General features: G+C 41.6%; 1 protein-coding gene across 3 annotated transcripts in view; it reads right to left on the reverse strand.

The window, feature by feature from the left end:
• TENM2 (teneurin transmembrane protein 2) overlaps positions 1-20,078 on the reverse strand; it is a 1,054,259-nt gene that overhangs the window by 40,343 nt on the left and 993,838 nt on the right. For all 3 annotated transcript variants that reach the window (XM_070739470.1, XM_070739471.1, XM_070739472.1), the window contains 3 exons: positions 12,436-12,668; positions 10,548-10,702; positions 9,205-10,079 (listed from right to left, as the gene is read on the reverse strand). In XM_070739470.1, the coding sequence (XP_070595571.1) occupies positions 9,205-10,079; positions 10,548-10,702; positions 12,436-12,668 (1,263 nt within the window). The remainder of the gene's footprint in view (positions 1-9,204; positions 10,080-10,547; positions 10,703-12,435; positions 12,669-20,078) is intronic.

Genomic DNA, 20,078 nt, shown 5'->3' on the forward strand with positions numbered 1-20,078 from the left:
ATACTGGGGAAGAGTCTACCTCAGCCACTAGACCCAGTACCCTAAAGGAGAAGACCCAGATGGACAAAACAAGGTCCAAATCTTCTCAAAGCTCCTCTCTCAAGGATGCTGAAAAAAGAATAAGGGCCCTTGAGAAGCAACTAGAGGCAACTCAGAAGCAGCTAGGACCTACAGTGGCCCAATCATTGCCCAATCTTGCCTTGGGGCCTACACCACTGCCAGCCTCCCCCATAATTAGCACAGGGGTAGCAGGCTTGGCAACAGAAAGGGACAGGTCCCCTGAATGCCCCCTACAGTCAGCACCTTCTCCAATACCTGAGAACTATAACCCTATCAGACAGGCATCCGTGTGGCCTAGTCTTCTTCCACCTTCGCAAGCCACCCTGTTTCCTCAGTATGGGAAGATGTAGTCAGCAACCTTTACACCAACTGCGGCTGGCCTGAAAACTTCTCAGGACACATGGCAGAATATGCCTCCGGCACTGCAAGACCTAATCGCCAACGCATATTCTCAAGGGCTGGCAATGGAGGTACAACAATACGCCCCAGCGGTGCCTGCCCCCACGAGACTCAGAGACCTTTGGACGGCACCAGCCACTCATTCTTTAACAGGGTCAATGGAGGAGGATATGTCTACTAGGGATAATCCTAGCGATGTGGACGATGACTTGTCAGGGGATGAGCAGCCGCCGGAACAACCGGTATTTACAGGACTTTTTAAGACGTCCCTGTTCAGGGTCTTGCTCAATAAGGATAAACTGACTATTGACCAAGCTGGGGAGGGGAAGCAATCAGAAGCCTCTGCAACAGCTCCCCCAGTCGGACGACTGTTCATGATGCCCAGGAAGGAGACGGAACACATTCCATCATCCCAGCTATTCCTGGAAAATATAAAACGTCCATGGGAAAACCTGGCGGCCGCTCAGGGTCCATCAAATTTAGACTGTAAATTCTATACATTCGACCAGGAGATGGAGACCCTAGTGGGCTTCCCGACCATAGATAAGCCGGTGGCAAGCCTAGTTTCTAATGCCCTGGTCCATTCCAAATCACTGGAGGGTCTAAAGGCAGAGGATAAGAAGGCGGAGAATGTGGTGCGTAAAACACACCAAATGGCAGCCTGGGCCCTACGTGCTGCCTCCGCAGGCTCCTTTTTCAATAGGGTCACCATCTTATGGATTCAAGAAATACAATCCAGAGTGAATCCAGAGGATGGACGTCTTCGTCAAGACCTAAACAAACTTCTGGCGGCTACAGAATTTTCAGCAGATGCCACGGTGAACGCAGCAAAATTCGTCTCTAGAGCTATGCCGTCTTCAATATCATCCCGCAGGCTAATTTGGCTTCACAGCTGGCAGGCGGATGTAAAATCAAAATGGCATCTGGCGTCTTCACCATTTAAAGGGGAAAAATTGTTCGGGGACATCCTGGAGGAGGTCCTGATCGAAGATAAAGACAAGAAAAAAGTGCTACCGAAGACCAACAAAAGGCAAGACAGGCGCTTTACCCCTTTCCCGAGATGTCAGCCCTTTCGATTGGAGCCCTCCTCGAGGTTCGAGGCCATATTTCCAGGGCTCCTTCAATCAGGGAAATTACCAGTCAGACAGACCATACTTCTCAGATCGTAACAAGTCTTACCAAAGGCGTTGCCCCTTCAGAGGTGCCAACGCCAGAGGATTTAGAAAAAACAAATGACTCATTGACCAGCTACCCCCTAGGTGGCAGACTGCAGAACTTTGCAAGCTCCTGGGAAACCACATCCTAAGATATTTGGGCAACTGCCACGGTATCCCAGGGCCTGCGGATCAAATTTTTTCATACTCCACCAAACCATTTCCTCCCATGCCCATTCATAACAGACCCTCAGAAGAGAACACTGTTATACCAAGAAGTCTCCCATCTACTGGAGATAGAGGCTATAGAGGAAGTCCCTCCATGCCAGCGAGGCAAAGGCTTCTACTCGGTCATATTTGTAGTTCCGAAATCATCCGGAAGATGCCATTTAATTTTGAACCTACGGCAATTGAACCTCTATGTCAAATACAGGAGGTTCAAATTGCATTCGCTCCGATCCATCCTCTCCTCCATACGACCTAAGGATTATCTAACATCCATAGACCTGAAAGAGGCCTATCTCCACGTGTCCATCTATCCGCCCCACAGACAATTCCTGATACAATACAGGCAATGCCCTTCGAACTATCCTCAGCTCCGAGGACATTCACAAAACTGTTGGATGTTCTCATGGCCAGCCTCAGACATCAGTCGGTGCGCTTTATGACATACCTAGACGATATCATTGTAGTGTCAAAGTCACTGGACCAGGCAAGTCGAGATTTGCAACTAACCATAAGGACTCTTCTGAACCATGGATTCACAATCAACTGGGACAAGAGCCATCTGAGTCTGACGATACGCCTAGCGCATCTAGGCATGATCATAGACACAAACTCAGGCATGGCATTCTTGTCTCAGGAACGACAGACCAATATCCGAACTCTACTAAGAACACTAAGAAATCAACAGCAACCTCAGCTGTCCTTCCTATCAAAACTTCTGAGTACCCTGATATCCTGTATAGACATTCTACCATGGGCTCGACACCATCTATGCCCACTACAATGGTTCTTACTACCCTTTCAGAAGGGGAAATCCAGCCACACACACAGGAGAGTAACCTTCAGTGCCAGGCTAAGGAAATCTCTACAATGGTGGGCATCTCCAGCAATCCGACGGGGTTCGTCATTCCTGGGACAGGCCCCAGTGACAGTAACGACAGATGCCAGTTTAACTGAGTGGGGAGCCCACCTTTCCTCACAGATGGCCCAAGTACTATGGGACCCTCAGGACCTACAAGACGTAAACATCAATTATTTAGAACTCAAAGCAGTCTCACTGGCCCTCCACAGCTTCGCTCACCTGATACAAGGTCAACACGTCTTAATACTTACAGACAATCTCAACTCGCTCCCACATCAACCGCCAAGGGGGAACGAGGTCCCAAAGGCTGATGAGGGAGTCAGAGTTGCTGTTTCGGTGGGCAGAAGCTAATCTAGCTTCCCTATCAGCAGAACATATATTGGGAATAGAGAACGTCTGTGCAGACTGGTTGAGTCGCAAGACTTTAGACCCAGCAGAATGGCGCCTGGACCCCAAGATATTCCAGGAAATAACCTTTTGGTTCAGAAGCCTGGTGATAGAAGTGGATCCACAGAAGGCTTCTCTTCTCATAGTTTTAACATTCCTTCAAGCAGGCTTGGATAAAGGTCTCGCCCCCAACACACTGCGTAGACATGTAGCCGCACTGTCCACCATAATAGTGAAGGACCACTACCGCCCCCTTACACGCCACCCATGGATTAAAGACTTTTTAAGAGGGGCCTCTAACATCAGACCACCGACGGTTCATAGATATCCGTCTTGGGATTTGACTTTAGTTTTACGAGCCTTGACAGGGCCCCCTTTCGAGCTGATACGTTCAATTCCTCTACGTTTCCTGTCAATTTAAACTGCATTTCTGGTTGCAATCACCTTGGCCAGATGAGTTTCAGAAATATCGGCATTGTCGGTCAGACCAGACCTGTGTCAGTTTCACCCGGATAGGGTCGTATTAAGACTGGACCCAGCTTTTGTCCCAAAGTAAATTCCTGGTTTCACAGAGCACAGGAAATAATCTTACCGGACTTTTGCACACATGGAACTCACCTCTCAGAACTGAGGTGGCACAAACTAGACGTATGATGAGCTTTAAAAATCTAAGTTCACAGAACACAGCCCTTCAGAACTTCGGAAGCATTGTTTGTGTCTTTCTCGACGCGAGCCATGGGTTTCAAAGTTTCACCACAGACCATCAGCCATTGGCTGCAAGACTGCATAGCAGAAGCATATAGGGTAGAGGGTCAGCAAATTCCACAAGGAATAACAGGACACTCTACTCGTAGTGCTGCCACATCGGCAGCTTGGACGACCCAGGTGTCTCTGGAAGACATTTGCAGGGCAGCCATGTGGGCCGCCCCATCTACATTCATTAAACACTATCGAATCGACTCATTTGCTTCATCGGAAGCGGCCTTTGGGAGGTGTGTGCTACAAAGGGTGTGCTCATCTCTAGCGCGCCTGGTCCAGCTTTCTCCCTCCCACTAATTAAGGCTTGGGTATATCCCACATTGGACTCTCCTTGTAAGTGCATTGGAGAAGGACCATTGAACTTACCTGAACGGTCTTCTCGATGGACTGCAAGGAGAGTCCAAACCCACCCGGCTCTGGGACCAAGGCCACTGTTTCGTTCGTGCTTTTATAGCCATAAAGTTTATTTTGGTTTTCTAATTGTTCAATAAAAATTGTTTCATGATTTACTGCTCCTTCGTTTTGTGTTAGACTGGAGGGCTAGGGGGCGGTACCCGCCTAATATTTAAATTAAACTCAGTCCCTTCCAATCAGACTGGAGAATTACCCACATTGGACTCTCCTTGCAGTGCATCGAGAAGAGCATTCAGGTAAGTTCAACGGTCCTTCTAAATAAATGGAAAATTCAGCAAATTCATAGTGGGGAAGGAGAAGGCAAAGTAAATATGACGATTGGAGAAGAGGACTGTGTGAGAAGGGACTGAGAAAATGTTTTGATGGTGAAAGAGAGGAGAAAAAGAAGAAGATAAAGAGTGGGGATCTAGGAGAGGAGATTTGGAGAAAGACAGTAGAAGGATGTGAGAGAGAAAGACGGAGAAAGGAAGAGATTGAAAGAAGGTTGCTGATGACATCTTTGGAAGGAAATACATTTGAAGCTTATGAAGAAAATAGAACTAGAAGAAGAAATTAAATATGTGAAGGAGAAGGTTGGATATTTAATTTAAAAATTTCAACTATTATTGTAGGAAAGAGAAACTTTATATTTTTATAGCAGATGAAATTATGATCATAATTGTATAAGGTTTACTATGATTTGATGATGAATATTGATTGTTTATAGGATTAAGAGATCAATTATTTTGAATATAGATTGCCAGTCTTGCCAGAAGAGGTACAAACAATGCTTAACAATGAAATAACACTAAGGGAGTGAAAGAGACTATCAACAACTAATCAAACAATAAAATGCCAGGGCCGGATGGGCTACCAGTGGAGATGTAATGGATGAAAAAATGTTAGAATTATACAATGAAGTATTAGAACATACCAAAATGCCAAAATCATGGGTTGAAGCATATATAACTCTGATACTTAAGGAAGATTTGCATAATTGCTCAATCAAAAATTATAGACCAATTTCACTTTTGAATTGGGACTATAAATATTTATGACAATTGTGGCAGAAAGATTAAAAACAATATTAAATCAAATGATTCATTCAGATCGAACAGTTTTCTTCCAAAATGTCAAATCTGAAATAACACAAAAATGATTATGATTGCCTTTAATATTTGTGGATGCGCAAAAGTCATTTAACAATCTGACCTGGAAATTCTTTATGATGCAATTAAAAAGCAAGACCTTTGGCAACAAATTTACCAAAATGTTTGAAGCAATATATTCACTACAATTGGCCAAAATAATAATTAATGGTGATCTGACTGAGACAATAAGTATAATGAAAGACAAGAATGTCTGTTATGCCCCCTCTTGTTTATACTATCACTAGAGGTGTTGTTGAATTGGATAAAAGGAAATAAAAGGTTTCAAAATTAAAAAAGAAGAATATAAGACACAAGTGATCATGATCTTCATTATTGAAAAGCCTCATATTTCCAGGACCCAAATTATTGCAGGTGATAGAAGAGTTGGGCGAAGTTGCCGGTTTAGAGACAAACAAGGGCAAAGCAAAAATAATAACAAAAAATCTCACACAACAACAAGATAAAGAATTAAAGAAACTATTGGGAACTCAGTTAGCAAAAAAAGTCAAATATCTAGGGATTTGGATGGTAGCAATAAAAGATAATAATTATACTAAATTGATACAAAATACAAAGTTTTGGAAAATTGGACTAAACTACAAATTTCTTTAATTGGCAGAATGGCCACTATAAAAATGAATGTATTGCCAAAAAATCTTTATTTATTTCAAACTGGTCCAATCAAATTAGGGAAGGTTTTTTACACAGATTTAAATAAAACAATTCTGAAATTTATTTGGAATAGGATGAAGGCGAGGATAGAAATACAACTGTTCTAAGATAAAAGGAAAAAATAAGGTATCTTACGTGAAGATGCATGAGAAAACTCAAAAAAGAAATTGGAGAGAAGAACTAGGTAAGATCTGCCGGCAGGGGATGCTTGCCCTATAAGTCCACAGTCCCGCCACCAGACCCTGTGGCCCCACCAGGCTGGACCGCCAGCCCCTGCGCCCCACCATCAGCCCCCGCGGCCCCACCAGCCCCTTCCACCAGCCCCTGCAGCCCCGCCAGGCCCCACTGCCAGCCCCCATGGCCCCGCCACGCCCTCGTTGGCTTGATGACCATTTCCAGTATCTGGATGGATGCTAAGGGCTTTGAAGCTCCCGAATTACTTTTTGACTTTCATGTTCATTTCCTTCTAAACCCAACCCCATTTATCCACCGGGGGAGGGAGGGGCCACGAGGAGAGGGATGGTGTAGTGTATATTCCCTTGCAGCCTGAGGAATGTTCAGATTCAGAGGAGGAGGATGATTTAAAGATCGTCAATTTACCTGATTTAGAGAAAGATGGCAATGTTAGTGATGACCACGGAGCTAATGACAGACATGAGATGGATCCCCGTTTTAGACGTTATCAGAGACACTTAGAAGAAAGTGGGAGGAGATATTAGAGAGTAAGGAATTAATTAATCAATTACCTCACATCTGGGTGTGAATGGAAGAAGAAGCTGATTCTGTTCAATCTTGTCATCCTAAAATGGGCGCGTCAAGGACACGCTCCGGAGCGTAAGCTAAACAATGTGTGATTTATTACCTGCTGTTATGACTCCTGGCTAGCACTGATTAGCCCATAAATTTTAGAATGACTTGTGGAATGTTTTTATCTTACTACCAAGATAATTTACTTAACTACTAAAGATAGAGAAAAGAAAGCACTGCGTGCAAAACTGGTGTATGAATGAGAGAAAAAGGAGAAATAAAGAAGATGTTGTGTTTTTACAAAGAGATGCATTGAGCAATCATTTATTCCAATTATTATCTGAATTAGCCTGAAACCAGAAAAGTTTAAATCATCATTTTTTAAAAGAAAAGTAAAAAAATAATGATTTATTAAAAATCTTGGCTTATTTAAATTATATAATTCTTGGTTTGTCTCAAATATAATTGTAAGATGATCTAATGATAAACTAAGAATCTGAAGCTGCTAATCTTATTGTGGCTGTACCCAGGGGTAGGCTGCTGCCTGGATGGGGGGGAACGCAGTGGGGTAGCGAAAATGGAGCTCCACCCCAGAGTACCCAATTTGAACTGAAAGATGTTGAAAGAAAATTCAGGGCGTCCTGCATAAGCCACACCCACAGTGTGGTAGTAAAAAATTTGGTAGCCCTTCACTGGCTGTACCCAAGGAGAGGTGGGAAGAAGAAATTGATGATCTTCTCCCCTGCCCTTAAATTCAGTAATTCAGCATTAGATTCAGAATGGAACATTGTGAGCAATCAAGGGTACAAATGCTCATGTGAAACAGCAAGCTTTTTGTGACTAGATCTGAGGCATTGCCTTGATTTTCCATTAAGGTTATTAAGGTCAATTTCCTAAAATGTAAATATTCATCTATAGCAAATGTCTTCTTAAAAATATATTTCACTTTGGACAGTGGGGCTGAACTTTAGCGATAGAGTTAAATAAGTAATGTAACTTAATTCTTTTAACTAGTTATTTCAACTTTAAGTGCAAACTTTATGTGAAAAATTAAAAAAACTAGCTTAGATGAGTATGTTAATATTTTATCCATTTCTATCTATGAAATGTTCTTTTTGAAAATTAATGTTTTTATTCATCAATATTTACAGAATGTAAATTTTAAAAAACTTGTTTTTCTTTCATAGGTTATTATTATTATTTTTTTAAAAGCACAACACTTTAATCTCTTGCAATTATATAGAAAAGCTTTTTCTTTCTAACCTAATTCCTAAAGCAAATGCAATGTTTGGACTCTGGAAATAGTATGTCATATTTTTAAATATATATTTTAGGATGTGATTTCCTCACTATTTTCAGTAACAAGCAACTGGTAAATTATATCAATACTTTATCTGCCTGTATAGAACATGATCCAACTATCCTGACATTTGAAGGTTAAGATTTGTTACCTGAATTCCAAAAGTAACTGTAATATTGATATCCCTGTGGGGAGGAAGATTACTGGGGTGTAGCCACAGTCTGTTAGGCAGTATAAATAGGGAAAATAAATATCATCTGTCCTGAAAGACAAGGTTAACAAAGTTTTGTCCTACTAGTACTGGACACCAATAAATTCTTCTGGCATTTCAAAATTAAATCCACTCTTTCCAAGATCTATCTACATAATTATTTCCAAGATGTTTTTCTCTGGGTTCAATAACAAAGACTATGTGGCATCTTTAAAAAAAGTTATTCCACTTTTATTATTTTTTATAAATAATTCAAGGCAGTACACATACGCAATACTTTTTCTTCATTCTAATTTTGCTGCAGTAACAGCTCTGAGAGATAACTTGGATTGAAAAAGACTGATTGCCCCAAGCTCACTGAGATGGCTTTCATGCCTAAGGCAGGACTATAATTCATAGTCTCCTGGTTTATAGCCTGGTGTCCTAACTATTACATCAAACTGTTCTATATGTATTATTTTTTATAAGACATATATTACTGCATTCTTAATATAGATTTAAAAAGCTGTAAATGGACTATAATGGTATTATTTTTCCCCACAACAATAACTAAACCAGAGCACTGGTTAATTCATTCAATATTCTTTTACCATTGTTTTATCCATTATTTGGCTCCCTCTTTGACTTTGTCGAGTTTTAGTTTTGCATGAAACACTTCAACATAAATGAAAACCTATAGTCATACAGTAAAAGTAAACAAGATCATGCATGCAAAAGTGAGCGCTCAGGCTCTCTTTGGAGACCACTCAACATGCTTAGACCTACCTTATTTGAGCCATCCTGCATGGGAAAACAAAACTTACTACCTTATTCCTTATGAAGTCAGATGATTACTCAGATAGACAATGAATATGCACTATAGGTTATTCTAAAAACAGCCTTACTCATAAAAGGTTGTCCATCCTGTTTCATCACTTTTTGTTGCCAGGAGTCCACTGCTTCCATGATAGGTCATTAATCCAAGTTCCAAGGTCTGGGTTGACACTGCTTTAAGACCACCATTGGTGCTGACAGCAAGAGTCACAATTTGATTGTCAGGCATTAAAAAATGGCGTGCAGCTCCATTTGTATCCCGCCTAATTTTCAAAGAGTTACCGTTGTTATCAACCAACTCAGTCACATCATTATCAGCACTATAGGTGAAGTTATATAGATATTCTCCCGTGACAAGACTGAGAGTATACTGATGGATGCCATCAATGTTGAAAATGTACAGCTCCTGCTCTCTTGGTGAAGCGATTTCATATTGGTTGAAAGAGTTGAGGACTGGCTTATTTTTACTGACAGCTCTGATGCGTATGTTTCCAAGATCTGCTATGTAAATTGTACCATCTGGTGCCACAGCTAAGGAGGAAGGAGTGTTTAAGATGGCATCAGTTGCATAAGCATCATCCCCAGCATAGCAATTACAGTTGACGTCATTTTTGCAGTCACAGTCTGAAGCTGCCCCAGCCAGAAGGCAAATCTCGCCATTCGTGGTGACCTGACGCAGGCGGTTAATTTTTTTCTCATCTGTCTCACTGATGTAAAGAATACCAGCATGTGAGATGGCAATGGCACTGGCTGATTCCAAAGCAGAATGAATGGCCAGTTTACTAAGAGAGTAGTCTATCCCAGGAACCTGACAGTGCATTGGACGACCAGCAATGATGCTAACCTGATGGTTCTCAGTAATTCGCAAGATGACATTATTCTCCAAAACATACAGTGAGTTATCCATTGGATTGACAGCCAAATCAGTTGGCCATTCCAGTCGCACCTGTAGAATAAGCAACACATTACTATTGCTTTAAAAAATTCAGATAAACAAAGGTTTGTGTGGAGCAGCAAATAATTGGCCAGTTTTAACAGAGTTAGTCAAGGATCAAAGCTGTATGGAATTGCCTTAGATAATATTCTTTTCAGTATTCATTAAACCTTCATGCAGCCAGCTCTCTGGATGCTTATATAAAGGATTAATTGCCCCCTTTCCAGATAAAGGATAGCCAAAGCTAATTAAACCACATTATTGTATCACAGTTCCCTTTTCCCCCTGTTGTAGATATATAGAAGATTCTGAAAAGAAGGCTTGCCTTTTTTTTTGTGTTGCTAATTATGTTAAATATTATATGTTGCATAATCAGCAATAACTTTTTCTCCCAGCAGGTTGAAACTTCTGGTGTATCTTGGAGATAGCTACAATACATTTATCCATCTGTTTTATTATCAGAAGCAAATAACATTCTACCTGGGTGACATCCATGCTGGAATCACAGCTCAGTGGCCGAACAGCAGTTAGGTCATTAGAGCCCAGCAGAGTTGATATGATACCATTCTGATCAACCTTCCTGATCATTGTTGCGTCAACAAAATACATAAGGCCATATTTATCCACTGCAATACCTGCCAACATGAAACAAAAGCAAAAATAAGATTAGATTATACTGTATATATCACCGTCTATCATCTATCGTCATATATCAACCATTCCCCTAATAAATTGTCCTTTTGATGTTTTGTGCTTTCAAATTTAGTTTGGGCAATTAAAATAGTATTTTTCATTAAAGTCCATTATACATTTTTTTTAACTTCTATAAATTCATTCTCATTCTATCCCCAATGCAATGTGACTTGTTTTTTCCCCTTGTATTTTACAAAAGGTTATTCATTCTATTTTTTTCCATAGTACAGATTACATTTAAATAACACATAATTGGGAAATCTAGGAATAAAGCTTTCATGCAAAGTTCAGAATATCTCACTTACTCACCATGGCATTTGTTACCATGCCACCCTAAAGTTCTTCAGTTTTCTGGCCATTGTTCCCTGTTTCCCCCAGATTTTATCTGTTTCAATTACTGATGTCATACACAGTTGCTACTCTGCAATAAAAAGCCCGTGATGGCGAACCTATGGCATGTGTGCCACAGGTGGTATGCAGAGACATATCTGAGGGCAAACACGGCTTTGCCCTGCGTCAGCTCCACCTGCATGTGTGCACTGGTCACCCGATTTTTGGCCTTCCAGAGGGCAGAAGGAGGCTGTTTTCACCCTCCCCAGGCTTCAGAAAAGCCTCCAGAGTCTGTGGATGGTGAAAACAGACCCAAGGAGCCTACCAGAAGTTCAGAAACAAACTTCCAGTAGACCTGTTGGACCATTTCCCACCCTCGGCAGCCTTCAGGAAATGGCACAATGGGCCTATCGTAAGTCTGAAGGCTTCAGTGAGGGCTGCATGCATCCTTGCAGGGGGGCAGGGGGAGTGTATGTGCGCATGCACAAGGGGAGGACATTGCATTTTGGGTGTGGGCACATGTGTGTGTGTGTGCTATCACGCACATACACGCCTTTTTGGCACCCAAGCAAAAAAAGGTTCGCCATCACTGTTGTAAGCAAACATTTAATAATGTTGCCTAGTATCTGAGACTTTTTATCTTCCATGGTGTTCACCAAGCTCCCTGTGCCATCAAACTTTATCTTTTTTTTTTCTTTTAAAAAATAATTATGGGTACATGAAAAGATTACATGCTGCAAAGAAAAACACACATTTCCAGCATTACTTTTATTTCTAAGAATGCCTCTGGCCTCTGTATAAGCCCTGTAGGTATTCCTAAAAAATAAACATGGTAGGTGTATACAGCTGAGCGTTTTGTTTGCAAATATGCTTACCTGCCAGAGATTGGGGGGAAGATAAAGAGGAAGTGACAGAGAATATGAGAAGCAACTTTTACAAACTTTGGTAAATGATATCCAAGATATGTTTTTGAAATTACCAATATGCTCAATGATCCAAAACGTGCTTGGCCTACAACATCCAAGGATGTGTTTGCAACTAGGAACAACATTTATTTTGAAACTTTTATTTGAAATTTTCCTTGGCAATTAAGGAAAGCTCACCATAACTTCATTTTCAATATGTCAAACTCATTCACTTTGGATGCTAGACTTTATAAGTGGCCATTAGGTAGCAATGCATTTTATTCAGTATTTCTTTACAGTTCTTCTAGTGTTTTCATTACTTCCAAAGGACTGCAATCCTAGGGCCAATAAACAATTGGTAATTGTTTTATTTCTGGTTTATCCAACCCAAACCAGGCATTTGCTACACAACAGCAGGCACTGCCTGTGATGCCCCTTACCTCGAGGGCTCATTAATGTTGCATCTACTGCTTTCCCTCCATCACCACATCTGGCCTCATCAAAAGGCAGGCACTGCTCTCCTGTCCCTGCGACCACTTCTGAATTAGCAGCCAGTTCTTTCACACCAGTAAGGCTTTTGACTTTGTAAATACGACGACTGTTGGTATCCGAAACATAAAGAGAGCCCGAAACAGGATCCACGGCTAAGTAGTACTTGTGGGCAACACTGTTACTTAAAGAGAAAAAGAGAGAGAGAAAAAATGATAGCTTCAGAAGATTTGGTGTACAGAGAGACATATATACGAATCCTTCTGTCTAAAAGCAACCCCATATACATAGAAAATGTGCCTTTCACATAACCCAGTTAAACAAGCTTGATATGCTGTGCCAAAGCATCATCTGCTAGTCTCTCCTTGTACTGGTTTCATAGCATACCATGAGGTCCGGCAACCCCAATGCATGCTTCCTTTCAGTTTGGCTAGAATGAGTAGAGTTTAGGTTTAGATGAGAAAACCTCTGCCCTAAACTGACACAAAGAGTCTGAATAAATGACTTCATTCACAGCTTCTCCAATTGCAGGGCTGTGATTGTGCAAATCTGAGGGACAATAATGCCACTCGTTACCTATCACTTTGAATTCCTTGGATGATGGGCAGATGGAAAAAATGGTAAATAAATAAAGCTGGTGGGGGCTTTATTTTACTTAAGTGAGTGTTGGTGGCATGTTTTATATCAAATTATTTCTGTAGTCCTGTTTATACCAATATGAGACTGAGTACACAGATATCTGACTAATATGAACACAGTGAAATTTACTTCTGAGGTAATTTTGGAGTGTAAATGTTAGATTCAGTTCTTAACAGCTTAGCTCACTAAGAGGTACCTGTCAATTACAAGACAAATCCACCCTGGCTTTTAATCAATCTTTCTTTGAGCATTACATCATTCTACTTCTCCCCCCCCAAAAAAAAAAAATCTCCAAAACTGGAATAGACTGATTTACATCTCAGTAACAAGGGCACTGGAAATATATATGATTCTCATGAATTTCCATTTATGGATTTCCTTTCTTTCCATCCACGAGAATCCATTTATTATTCAGAGCCATAAACGTTTTGTTTTGGAACAATGCTTTAAGAAGTAATGTAACGACAAACACAAAATACATGAGACCCGAATTTTAAATTGCTTTTGACAGGAGGCTGTTATTCTTTAAAAACATTTTTTTACAGCATCTGTGCTGGCTTGTAAAATCTTTATCCCATCTTCTACCTTGCCAGATATTAAAAGATAGTCTAACCTGCTCTGATGCTCTATAAAAAATTGGTAGACTCATACTTTTTAATTGCACACACCCTTTCCTCCTAATATAAAGAGCTTTTCAAGAAAGAATTTATATAGTCTGGTGGGTAGCCTGGGATGATTAGAAGTATATCATGTAGATTTAATATTCTAAATAGTAACAAATGTCATAAGATTAGTAACTTTCAAGGTTAAAGCCAAAGTAGGGCAAAACAGTTTTTGTTATTAAAATAAAATCAACATTTCTAAACAGATTCCCTCTTCGAAGGTTTTTTCTTCACAGCCTAAGCCTTGAAGTGCTTCACATTTCCCTTTGAGAAAAGGAGTAACATTCATTTAAAGTGTGTGGAAATGGCTTTGCTATTATTACTGATTGCTCAAAAAACAATTTTCTCACAATATAAAAATGCATAGTGAAATAATTTCTGCTGTGTTTTATCTTAGTTACTGCTTGTTTGAAATAAGGCAGCTGGAAATTATGGGTTAGGAAAATTGCTAAAATCAGCCACATATTCATATTTGGCTAACAATATGAAGTGGTAGTTCAGCCAAAGCAGATTTTGATGTCTCCAGAGATATAGTGCAGATACCCCTTGACCTATACTCATTTAAAGTTACAATAACACTGAACAAATAATTGCTCCTTGGAGTTCTGGCCATCTTGGGACAGATTCAATTCATGTGATACAATTTGGGTGTTTGGCAGCTAGTTAATACTTATGACCAGTTGCAATGCCCTATGATCACATGATCACCATTTGCAATTTTTGCTGTCCTTCAGGAGGAGACCAAGTCACTGGGGTAAATTTCTGCCACCTGCATGCTATTTCTTAGTTCCTTTGTATTCAATCTGTGCCAACTACTCACAGGCACCCCATCTGCACAATTCCTGATCTGTGCCATGCCTCTTGCACATCTTCTCACAACACCAACCTGTATCAGACTTCTTCACTTCTTACACACTAGCTAGTACTCCTTTTTCAACTCATTTCATCCTTATATATATATGTGTGTGTGTGTGTGTCACATGTTTTTTTAATGAATTTGAAAATTAAGGGAGACTAGGATAGATCTATTTCAGCCTTATTTTGGCCTCATCAACTAGCCATACCCTCACTGAGACTTTAACCTGCAACCTTTGCCTTGCAAGGCAGAGAAAATATATACAGTGCTCCCCCGATTATCGCGAGGGTTCCGTTCCAGGACCCCTCGCGATGATCGGTTTTTCGCAAAGTAGCGGTGCGGAAGTAAAAACACCATCTGCGCATGCGCAGATGATGTTTTTACTTCCGCCGCAGCAGCGAGGAGCCGAAGATTGGGGTTTCCCCGCCACCCACGCAAACTCCTCGCTGCTGCCGCGCCCGCCGCTTGTCCGCCCGCCGCTTGTCCGCCGCCTGCCTGCCTGCCCGCGCGCCCGCCCTTCGCCCGCCCACGCCGTTCGCTCGCGCCGCTTCCCAGCTGAGTCCTGAAGCGAACTTCCGCGTTTGGCTTCAGGACTCAGCTGGGAAGCGGCGCTGGGGTTTCCCCGCCGCCCACGCAAACTCCTCGCTGCTGCCGCGCCCGCTGCTTGTCCGCCCGCCGCTTGTCCGCCGCCTGCCTGCCCGCGCGCCCACCCTTCGCCCGCCCACGCCGTTCGCTCGCGCCGCTTCCCAGCTGAGTCCTGAAGCGAACTTCCGCGTTTGGCTTCAGGACTCAGCTGGGAAGCGGCGCTGGGGTTTCCCCGCCACCCACGCAAACTCCTCGCTGCTGCCGCGCCCGCCGCTTGTCCGCCCGCCGCTTGTCCGCCGCCTGCCTGCCCTTCGCCCGCCCTTCGCCCGCCCACGCCGTTCGCTCGCGCCGCTTCCCAGCTGAGTCCTGAAGCGAACTTCCGTGTTTGGCTTCAGGACTCAGCTGGGAAGCGGCACTGGGGTTTCCCCGCCGCCCACGCAAACTCCTCGCTGATGCCCGCCGCTCGCCCTCCCGCCAGCAAGAGGGGGAAGACCCAGGGAAGTCGCCCAGCAGCTGATCTGCCCGGCGCCATCTATGCATGCGTGGCCATAGAAAAAAGGGCGCGCATGCGCAGATGGTGTTTTTACTTCCGGGTTGAAAAATAGCGATATAGCGTTTCGCAATGTTCGAGATCGCGAAACTCGGGGGACCACTGTATATACAAACTTAATTGGTTTCTGGAAGAGGTTTTTCAAGTGAAAAGTTTCTAAGACAAAACAATGTTTCCCATAGGAATCAATGGAAAAGCGATTAATGCGTGCAAGGCCAAAATTTTGCCAGCCAAAGCACCTGTTTTTGCGCTGCTGGGATTCCCCTGAGGCTCCCCTCCATGGGAAACCCCACTTTTGTGTTTTTGCGATGCTGCAGGAGAATCCCAGTAGGGGAATCCCAGCATCGCAAAAACGAGCGCTTCGCTGGCAACAGAAGTCCGGAGGTGGGGTTTCCCAGCGAAGGGAGCATCAGTGAAATCGCAGCATCACATAAACACTGAAGTCCTCAAAACCCCACCTCCAGACCTCTGTGTTTTTGCGATGCTGCAATTTCACTGAGATTCCCCTCACTGAGAAACCCCACCTCTGGACTTCCGTTGCCAGCGGAGCGCCCATTTTTGGGCTGATGGGATTCCCCTGATGGGATTCCCCTGCAGCATCACAAAAACATGGAATTCCGGAGGTGGGGTTTCCCATGGAGGGGACCCTAATGGGAATCCCAGCAGCGCAAAAACGGGTGCTTCACTGACAACGGAAGTCCGGAGGCGGGGCATCCCAGCGGCGGCGGTGGATTTGTAAGGTGAAAATAGTTTGTAAGAAGAGGCAAAAAAATCTTAAACCCCGGGTTTGTATATATATATATATATCACATGGTTGTGTTGCTGAATTTTTAAAATTAAGGGAGACTAGGATGGCACCATATCAGCCTTCCTAGTCTCCCTTAATTTTAAAAATTCAGCAAAAAAAACCTTGTGATACATACAAAAATATAGTTTGTTGGCTATGAATAAATTAACTGCCTTGAAATGGCTCTGGGTTGGGCAAAAAGGCAAAAAGGAACTGTGACGTTCCTTCAATATACCAGGGTGATCCGGCATAAAAAACAAACAAACACACACACACACACGCACACCTGTCTATCTATCTATCTATCTATCTATCTATCTATCTATCTATCTATCTATCTATCTATCTATCTATCTATCTATCCATCCCTCCCCCCTCCCCCCCCAATTTGGATATATGAAATGACTAAAAGTAAAGGGAACATTAGGACAGGGATGGTAGGCACACTGGTGCACTTATGTACACTCCTTATAGGCCTCTTAAGAATGGGGTGATGTCTGCAGTAGACAATCTAAGATTAAAATTTTGGGGGTTTGGGGAGGAAGCCACAGAGTTGGGTAGTATATTCCAGGTATTGACCATTCTATTGCTAAAGTCACATTTTCTGCAATCGAATTGGAGAAGTTCACTTTGAGTCTATCTATTGTATGCTCGTGTACTGATATGGTTGAAACTGAAGTAGTCATTGATAGGAAGGACATTATAGTTGATAATTTTATGAACTATGCTTAGGTCTTTTTGATGATGTTGTTACAATGGCCTTTGTCACTTAGATAATTAAATATTAGTTGTCCAAGATATTTGGAGTGAGAGTCATTCACAAGTTCGTGTCCACTCAGCTTGTAATTTGTGTTCTGAATCTTTTTACCATTGTGTAAAACAGAGCATTTGTTGGTTGAGATTTGGAGTTGCCAATTATTTGACCATTATGACAGAGAGTCAAAGTCTTTTTGAATGGTAGCAGTATTGTCCATGGTGTTAAATAGTTTTACATCATCAGTAAAAAGGACACAGTTGCTTATAATATGATACCAAAGTTCATTTATGTAGAGTGTATATGTACCCCATTGCATCCTTGTATCCTCTCATGCACCCTCCCTGATCCTCACCATGCTTCTGGTGCATACTTTTGCACCTACTCACACTCTCCCTGACCATCTCCTGTATCACTATGTATCCCATTGCCTTCTCCCAGTAGCAGCCATTGACTTGTCTGTTGGTCTCAGACTTTCAATTTGCTCAGGTCTTCCTCATGGAATTTGTTTGTGGGAAACTGGCAGAATGTTAGTTCATCTAGCAAATATGGGATTCAGTTAACAATGGCAACCAGCAATGTAGAGATTGCCCTTATTAAGGGGTGGAGTTTTGTCTTATGATTGCTTAGCAATGGAAATCCTAGTTCTAATTGCTGTAATAAGTTGAGGACTACCTGTACTTGAGAAGGTATCTTAGCACATGGACAATCTCTGCTCATTCCTGTCATGATAATGTGTTTTTGTATCGTTTTTGAATGTTGCATGCATTGCAAGGCCTGTAGGTCAATATGTAACTACCACAGCCAGTTGCATGCTTACACTCCTACTTGCTCTTCAAACAGTTCATTGAATGGGTCTTGACTACAGCCTTCAAGATAGAAGCTTTAGTCCAGCATCACAAGTAGATTTTTCACCATTAATAGTTTCTACTTTATAATTACTTCAGGGTAGGTAATTTGAAGTTATGATCTGAAGAACTTTGGCTTAGATTTTATCTCAGTCACAGTGTCAAAGAACAGCCCTAGCTACTTTTTGGGATGGTGGTCAGTGGAGGATATAGTGATCTTACAACGGTTCATAAAGCACAGGGAATCTATTCACTGAGTAAAATTTATACAATATAGACAAGTTGACATAAAATGCTTTGGTTTTCTTTTCATGTGTTCCTTATGACTCATAATATTGTGGTCAACTTCAGTATTGGTACTGCAATCAAGTTTTAGCTATCATCCACCATCCCCAAGGTTCAAGGAGGTATAGCATTGTGGTCTTCTTGGAGTTCTCTGGGTTTGGTTGTTTTCTTATTTATTTATTTATTTATTTATCTATTTGTCTATTCATTCATCCATCCATTCATTCATTCAATTTTTATGCCGCCCTTCTCCTTAGACTCAGGGCGGCTTACAACATGTTAGCAATAGCACTTTTTAAACAGAACCAGCATATTGTCCCCACAATCCGGGTCCTCAGTGCTAGCTGATGATGTTACCTAGTTTGGGTAATGAAACCTCTGCAAGAAAACAACCAAGCTCAGAGAGCACCAAGGATCCCATATTTCAACCCTGATCTACAAATATTCTTCTTTATAGGCACAGTATTACTACAGAGAAGGCTTTCATAATATTTTAATCTTCCAGAAGGCATTATACAGTATGGACTAATTAGTCTCTAAAGTTTTCTGAAAGCATGATTGCCTTGTTCCTGTTCTCTTGTAAAATTAGCATTCTGTAATCTGCAGCTATCCTGTAAACTCGTACATTTCTTCCAAGCACACAATAGTTTAGTCTCATGGCAAATCTTTTCTTTTTTGCCTTCATAACAAATCAATCCTAAAATACTATTTATGGAAGCCTGCAGTGTTAATTCTCTATATGGCAATAACAAGTCCCTCAGATCTGACACAAAGCTAAGCTATTGTTTTGCTGAAATCTTTCTGCCTTATTTCATAGGGTCATTGAGTGTCTTGAGATATTAGAGGCTTTTTCTAATAAATCTATTTTGACAGGTGTTCAAGGTGCGGAGCAAGTGAACCACCAGCAAATTTAGAAATGTCAGCTTCAGCTATTCAAATAGACAACTGGACTAAATGGAGATACTCCTGCACAAACATCCCTGGGCTAACAGGCAGATGGAATGAGTATTTTAAATAAGATCTCTGCTGTTGCCAGCCCTAGGTGACACAGGGCAAACGTCTTTAAAAGCCAAGAGAGCTTTTAAAAGACAGCAGAACAAAGACAGAAAATTAAGTTATTTCTTGTTAAGTAGATTTCTTGAGGGAGCAGAATGAGATAAATAAAGCCAGCTCCACAATAAAAGATGTTCTGGCCAATTACATTAGGCATCGTTGCAAACTGGGATTTGATGATACTCAGATTGGATAATACCCTTGTGAATGAAGTTGTAAAAATGCAAAAAACAAACACATCTTTTCTGATTTTGTCATTAAAAGAGAGGTCCTGAGGTATGAGAAAAAGATGACACCCACAATAATACAATCAAAGCTCTGGCCATTTTCAATGTGCATTGGGCTTTGTTTGCATGTAATACCGATAAAAATGGCCAAATCTCTAATTGCACTGCCTTGACTTTTTAAACAATGTGAGTACCTTAAAATGACTACAATAAAATAAGATTTCTAGTATCATGTAAAACTGAGTTTATTAGCAACACAGGTGAATTGGACTGGGAAACAACTGCCTTGCATACAAGCACAAACTTCATTTAACATAGAAACAGCAGCTGAATTTCACAAATACTGTA

The sequence above is a fragment of the Erythrolamprus reginae genome, chromosome 2 (assembly GCF_031021105.1).
Source record: "Erythrolamprus reginae isolate rEryReg1 chromosome 2, rEryReg1.hap1, whole genome shotgun sequence".
NCBI classification, from domain to species: domain Eukaryota; kingdom Metazoa; phylum Chordata; class Lepidosauria; order Squamata; family Dipsadidae; genus Erythrolamprus; species Erythrolamprus reginae.